Below are 6,813 nucleotides of genomic sequence, written 5' to 3' on the forward strand. Positions count from 1 at the left end.
GGGAAAAACAAAAACGTAAGCAAACAGCTCATGGGAAAAAATATTCCCAGCTAAAACTTGTACAGCACCGTTATAATAAGTACGACCGATTCCCTCAGCCGCTGCCGATTAATCGGCTGGAGGGCAAAGAATCGGCCGATGCCGATTGCTTAAAAAAAAACTACCTGAATATAAATTCATTCAAGAACAAATGCTTTTAATACATTTTAATAATAGCAAATCAAAAACATAAACAAATAACTAAATTATATTAAAAAAAACAATAATAATCCAAGAATCTATTCACTTATTTGTGTACATACATAAATAGTATATCGCTTATACATAGCATTGTAATATTTCGTTCTATAGTCTTTTTCTTATTCAATGTAAAAGTGAAACGAACCCGAAAGATTTAGGAATTCAGCGATTAATGCAAGATTAGGCGCGTTCGTCTAAAATCTCCAGTAAAAACCAACCAACAGCAAAATTCCGGCGAAATGTCACCAGTTCTATCACAAAAGAAAAATATCGGAAACGGTACGCGAACAGAAAATTTGCAGAAACTTGCAAGTTAAACGATCAGCTGATATAATTTTTGTTTACATTCAAAAGTGTAAAATTTAAAACGTACGAAAACTCATTACAAAGTGGTATCCTCATTTGGCAACGCTACGAGCGACGCGTTAGGCGGCATATTTTTCAGCGGATTTTAATTATTTAATTAATAGTGAAAAATCGAAGGAAAATATACCAAAAATCTTCACAAGGATAGTTTAAGTGATACTATTGACATAAATCAACACATTGAACTAATTTTGGTCGATTTTATTGAAATAAATTCGGATAAAAAAATTATAGTAAAAAACTACAGTTAGTTGAAATTCAAAATGGGTGATGACGCTGAGGAGCCTAGTGGCTCCTCGGGTCATAAAGCAAAAAAGACTACAAGATCTAATTCGTTAACGAGAGAGACGTTCAAAAAAGCTAAAGTGAATGATCAGATAAATGGTCAAAATACTTCTAATACTTTTATAAAGCCATTAAACATAAATAGTGCGTCAGTGAGTTCAAAAAAGATGGAGCAAAGAATTAATTTATATGAAGAGGATTATAAAGTGCCGTTTATTGTCTATATCGATGCAATACCGGCTAACGTTGAAAGAAAATCTATTAATGCCGTAGCAGTATCACGAGTTTTAAAAAAATTAAAATATGTAGACATTGACGACGTGGTCAAAGTGGGATATGGAAGGGCAAAGATTGTTTGCAAAACAGCACAGGTAGCCAATGATTTGGCAAGAGATATGAGACTTGGACAAGAAGGCTACGAAGCCAGAATAATGTATCACAATATTTCAAAAATGGGCATTATTTTTGATATACCTTCTGATATTAGCACGGAAGAACTGTTGCAGGATATTGAGTCGCCGATACCAATTCTAAAAATTATAAGAGTTGAACGGAGAGATAAAGACAATAAAGACATTAAAATACCAACGAGACGTGTAAAAATAATATTTAAAGGCCTGGAAATACCCAAAACGGTAGTATAAGGTTACACCAAAATTGAAGTAAAACATTTAATCGCGCTAGCTCAATGTTATAGATGTTATCGTTTTAACCACTATGCACAGCATTGCAAGGAGAGAGCAAATAAATGTAAGTATTGTTTCCAAGAGCACGGAGTGGGAGATAGTTGTCTGCCAATTGTCTGTGTTAATTGCAAAAGCAAGCATTTACCGACTGCGAGAGATTGCCCGGCTAGGGTGAAAGCATATGTTATAAGGCGAACGATGGTAGTTGAAAACAGAACGTACAGTAAGGGTGGGTAACTCAGCAAATTTATAGGAGTTGACTCAATGACTCCAACTCACTTTAAGGAGTCAGCTCATTCAACTAACTCATTTGACTCTTTGTATGTTACACTCATTCGTATCGTAGACTCGTTTTGAGGCATAGATGCGGTATAGCGGCCGTTGAGATAAAACAAAACTTTAAAGTGGGCGTGGTCAGCTCCTTTCTACTGATTTGAAAGGTGTAATTTTTTTTGTGTGCAAATTAATAGGGCGGTGCTAGGGGGAGGGTAAAGGTGGAATTTTCAATATTTTCAAAAGCTTATATTTCGAAACCTATTGTACCGAATTTCAAAATGTGGATATGGTTGGAAAGGCAATTGATTTGATATGCACATCTTTATATATCTTACATACATACATATTTCGAGAAAAACTAAAAAAAAAAACGAAATTATAAGAATTTGTGAGATTTGACATAACACCCGCAATACAAAATACATGTGGTTGTTGTTGTTGTATTCTTGCCACCACCTTGTATAAATTCGCCTCGTGCAAAAACAAAATGCAAGACTTTGCCATGCTAAACACTGTGGCGAAGCGAGAGAGTTATATGGACAAATATGAGCCACTATGATTCAATTGATTCATGTGAGCCCTACGGCATCAACTGAGTTACTGAGTTAAATTTTTTTTGGACAGGGAGTCTGAGTTACCGATTCACTTATAGGAATCAACTCAATAACTCAACTCTGAGTTGAGTTACCCACCTCTAACGTACAGGGAGGCGCAAAAAAAGGTTTCAGACATTTTAGGCAACCGGTTTGAATTATTGGACAATTACGAGGAAGAATATCCTCCGGCCTAAATAGAAATAGAATTAATCAAGCTACCCAACAATAACAAAGATACAATCAGCTTTATGCATAAAATATTACCTTATTCAAGAGTAGCCCAAATAGGCAACCTCAACAGACAAAGAGAGGAATTGAATGCATCTCGGACAATGCAGGAATGGAGAGAGGCCATTCAACCGGTAAGATCAGCAAAAATAGCCATGGATACCAACAAAATTGTTAGTACACAAAATACCTTCAATGAATTAAACCATGCTATATCCACACACTTAGCTAACAATGTCGACGACAGATTGAACTTACAAAACAATAGAACTATTTAACAATATACGAGCAGCATTAAATAAAATAAATAATGAATTCGACAGCACTTTAATAAATAACGCAAGTAAAAATGGAAATGAAAATACTACAATTTAATATTCAAAGTTTAAAAAGATTAGGAAATAAAGTGTTATTAGAGCTTTGTTTAAATAATAACCAGATAGATGCGGCAATATTGTCAGAGACTTGGCTGAACAGTAACATCGAAACAAGTATGAATGGTTACAATTTTGCATTCTCCAATAGACCGGATGGATTTGGAGGAGTGGGAATCTATTTGAGGAAAAATATTAAATTTTCAACATTCAAAATTAACAGTGAAGTAGAAAATGTGGGGATTACAACTTTAAATTTGAACAGAAACATAAATATTATCAGTTTATACAGCACACCAAATACCAACAATATTCAATTTAAAAATGGTTTGGATAAAATTTTTACACACATAAGACAGCTGAGAGGGCCAACGTTAATCGTTGGCGATCTAAATGCAAAAGGTGCAAGCTGGGACAATCACACAACGAATCGCAAAGGATACATCCTGGAAAACTTAGCAAATGACTACAATTTTAGGTGTATAAACGATGGTTCGCCGACCTATGCAGTAAATTCATCGAATGCGTCAGCTATAGATGTAACCTTCATTAATGATAATAGGTTTGTTCGTCGAGCAAAAAATTTGTACGAATTTGTACGAATTATCACGATTTTTGCCCAAATCGCGTTCGTGCAGACCAAAAAATTATCCAACACTCAAAAATTGTGAGAGCAAAGTGACAGTTCTCTTGGAGAGAAGTTGCAAATTCTTGCTGGAAAAAATTTTGCCAGCAAGAATTTGCAAACACGAAAAACATGTGGTTGTGGCGCATGGTTGCATTTTTGTCTACAATAATTTGAATAAATTAGTTCGTTAAATTTAAAAATTTATAAACACGAGCGATTTTTTTATGAAAAAGGGAAGTAAATAATTGTTGATATAATTAATTTAGTTAATTCCAATGATTTGAACTTAATTCGGCTGAAAAAAATGGTATTCGCAATCGGAATGCAATTGCAACCAGAGTCGATTTAAGAAACCCGACAGCTAGTACGATGAAGAAATTGAAATGTATGTTAAAGAAAGTCAGAACAACAAGAAATATACATGTATATTCTGTTTTTGGCCATCCGAAAGAATTTTAAAAATTCTATAAAAATTTTTTATGTTTGAAATGCAACCGTGGACACCAGCTGGCAAGGAAACTTGCAAATTCCTGCAAATTTGCGTTCGTGCAGAAATTTGCAAGTTTCTCAACATGAGAGAGAATTTGAGAGAATTTTTTCTTACTCTCTGATATTTTGAGTGTTGGATAATTCTTGCTGGATTTTCGACGAACAAACCTAATGTCAGATGTACATGGAAAGTGATAAATAAACTAACAAACAGCAATCATAACCCCATAGTTGTAACTGTTCATAGTAAATTTAAAGCCAAAACATCTACATCTAAAATTATAACATCGAAAGTTCTTAAAGATATGAACGAGGTGAAAGTGGGACATAATTTAGAAGAATTCATAAAAACATGCAATAGTACCATACAAAAGAATACAATAAAAATTAATAATTCAAACAAATATATCCCTAAACATTGGTGGACAGATACTTCGCAAAGGTTGTTCAGGTTGAGAAATGCGGCCAGGAAAAAGTATAACCAGTACAAAACAATGCAAAACCTTGAATTATTAGACATAGCGGAAAAGAATCTTAGGGAACACATAAAAGAACAAAAGAACAAAAACTTCAGCGAAGTAATTGATCAGATTTCAAATCCGTCCTGTGCAAAAGAGATGTGGGCCAAAATTAGAAATTTAAAAAAATATCAGTGTGAGAAAAATGTAAATAATTCATGGAATACACAAGATAGTATTAAATATCTCAATCATATAACTAGACAAAGAAGCAATAATCCTAATAACGACAATAGTGACGCTAATTCAAATTCAAATAATGAAGGCATAGTTGAAATGAACATAGAAAACTTTTCTAAATTTCTAAACAGCAGAAACTTAAATTCCGCCAAAGGAAATGATCCTATATCGTACAAAATGTTGGTACAATTAAAAGATGAAGAGTAGAGCAATCTGTTTAACATTTTGTGTGAGATTTGGAATAGTGGACAGATTCCGGAAGTCTGGAGAGAAATCAAGATAATTCCTATCCCAAAAAAAGGTCTAGATATTGGAAATGTGTATAATTATAGACCGATATGTTTGATGTCGGTTCTAGCAAAGACAATAGAAGGAATTATTAGGTTACACATAGAAAAGCATATAACAGAGCATAAAATATTTCCCGATAGATCCTATGGTTTTAGGAAGCACCACTCGACTGCACAATGCATTAATGACTTAATAAACTTGATTTACGCTGAAAAAGGGAAAAATAGGCAAGTAATGGCTGCTTGTATTGACGTGGAGAAGGCTTACGACTCTGTTGATGTGGACATTCTGCAATCAATCCTTATAAATTACCATTTCAACATCAGAATTATTAATTGGATAATATCATTTCTCCGAAAGCGTTTCCTCATACTAAATAATCAAAAAGTTATAACGGAGAATGGGTTAGCACAGGGCAGTGGATTAAGCCCTACACTATTCAACGTTTATACAGCGCAGTTACACTCCATAAAAGATCCAAATTGCAATTTGTTTCAATTCGCCGACGATTTGTTCATAGTATGCACATCCCGAAAACAGGAACAAGCGAAGCAAGTTCTTAAAGAAAAAATTGATCAATTTATTAATGAATGTGGTAAAATTAATTTAAAAATAAATCTAAATAAAACTAAGACAATATATTTTAACCAGAGGAATACACAATTAAATATTCAATCTAACAATATCAATATCGAGCAAGTTAAAAACATAAGATATCTAGGCAGAATAATTAGTATAAATAACTCGTGCGCAGAACATATTAATCAAGTCGTTAAAAAGACTAATCAAACGTGTAGATTTCTTAACATAATAAGTGGCTGTAGATTCGGTGTGGATCCCCGGAAAGCAATTCAGCTATATAAAGCGTTTGCTCGGGCAAAACTGGACTATGCTGCGTCATCTTTCGCAAATCTATCGAAAACGGCTTTAGAAAAACTTAGCAAATGCTGCAATGCAAATATTAGACGCTGTTTAGGGCTCATAAGATCTACGCCCGTTCATGTCATCTATCACATGGCAGCAGAGCTGCCTCCCAAACTTCGGTTTGAACTATCAACTGCAAAAGAAATAATTAAATGCATTGCGTATAACTTACCAGCTAAAAGAATGATATTAACAAATGAGTTAAATAAAAGAACCAGTTACTATAGCGTATACAACAAATACAAGATAATTTTCCATAACGTAGCGTCAGTCACAGTTAAGCCAGTATCCAACAAACTGAAAGCAGATAGGCACTTTTTCAAGGGATCAGCACAAAATAAAAAGTCAGCGAATCCATCCATAATATCCAATCTATATCAGGAAAAGGTCAATCATTTAAACAAACAAAACTTTGAAATCATTTATACTGATGGATCGGTTAAAAATAATCAAACCAAAGCGGCATTTATTCACGAGAAATCCATTACAGAAAATCCTTTTATTGCAACAAAAGCATGGCCTCGATCATGATTCAATAATACAAGGTTAGATAATTATTGACAGCTGCGGTTTGACACTCCCTTACAAAAGGTTGCATTTACGAAGGGCAGAGAAAGGGCAAGAATGCAATCCCTTGTTGCGTAAATGGTAGTAGAAAAGTACGCAAAGAAGGCAATTAGTAATGGAATTCCTTTTGTAAATTCTAATGTATTTGCAGGAAATCTGACATTT

General features: G+C 34.0%; 1 protein-coding gene across 2 annotated transcripts; it reads left to right on the plus strand.

The window, feature by feature from the left end:
• The first annotated feature begins 918 nt into the window (after window positions 1–918).
• LOC108381650 (putative actin-fragmin kinase DDB_G0287957) lies at window positions 919–5,091 on the plus strand. 2 transcript variants are annotated; one of them, XM_017638064.1, is made up of 3 exons: window positions 919–1,800; window positions 2,559–3,607; window positions 4,338–5,091. In XM_017638064.1, the coding sequence occupies exons 2-3, from the start codon at window positions 3,027–3,029 to the stop codon at window positions 5,071–5,073; spliced, it is 1,317 nt and encodes a 438-aa protein (XP_017493553.1). In that variant the 5' UTR covers window positions 919–1,800; window positions 2,559–3,026; the 3' UTR covers window positions 5,074–5,091. The 2 variants fall into 2 exon arrangements, with proteins under 2 accessions (XP_017493553.1, XP_017493552.1); XM_017638063.1 differs by lacking the exon at window positions 919–1,800 and having other exon boundaries at window positions 2,556–3,607.
• The last annotated feature ends 1,722 nt before the right edge of the window (window positions 5,092–6,813 follow it).

This window comes from Rhagoletis zephyria, unplaced genomic scaffold, assembly GCF_001687245.7.
Source record: "Rhagoletis zephyria isolate East Lansing unplaced genomic scaffold, Rhagoletis_zephyria_1.1 Rzeph_scaffold_23272, whole genome shotgun sequence".
Classification (NCBI taxonomy): Eukaryota; Metazoa; Arthropoda; class Insecta; order Diptera; family Tephritidae; genus Rhagoletis; species Rhagoletis zephyria.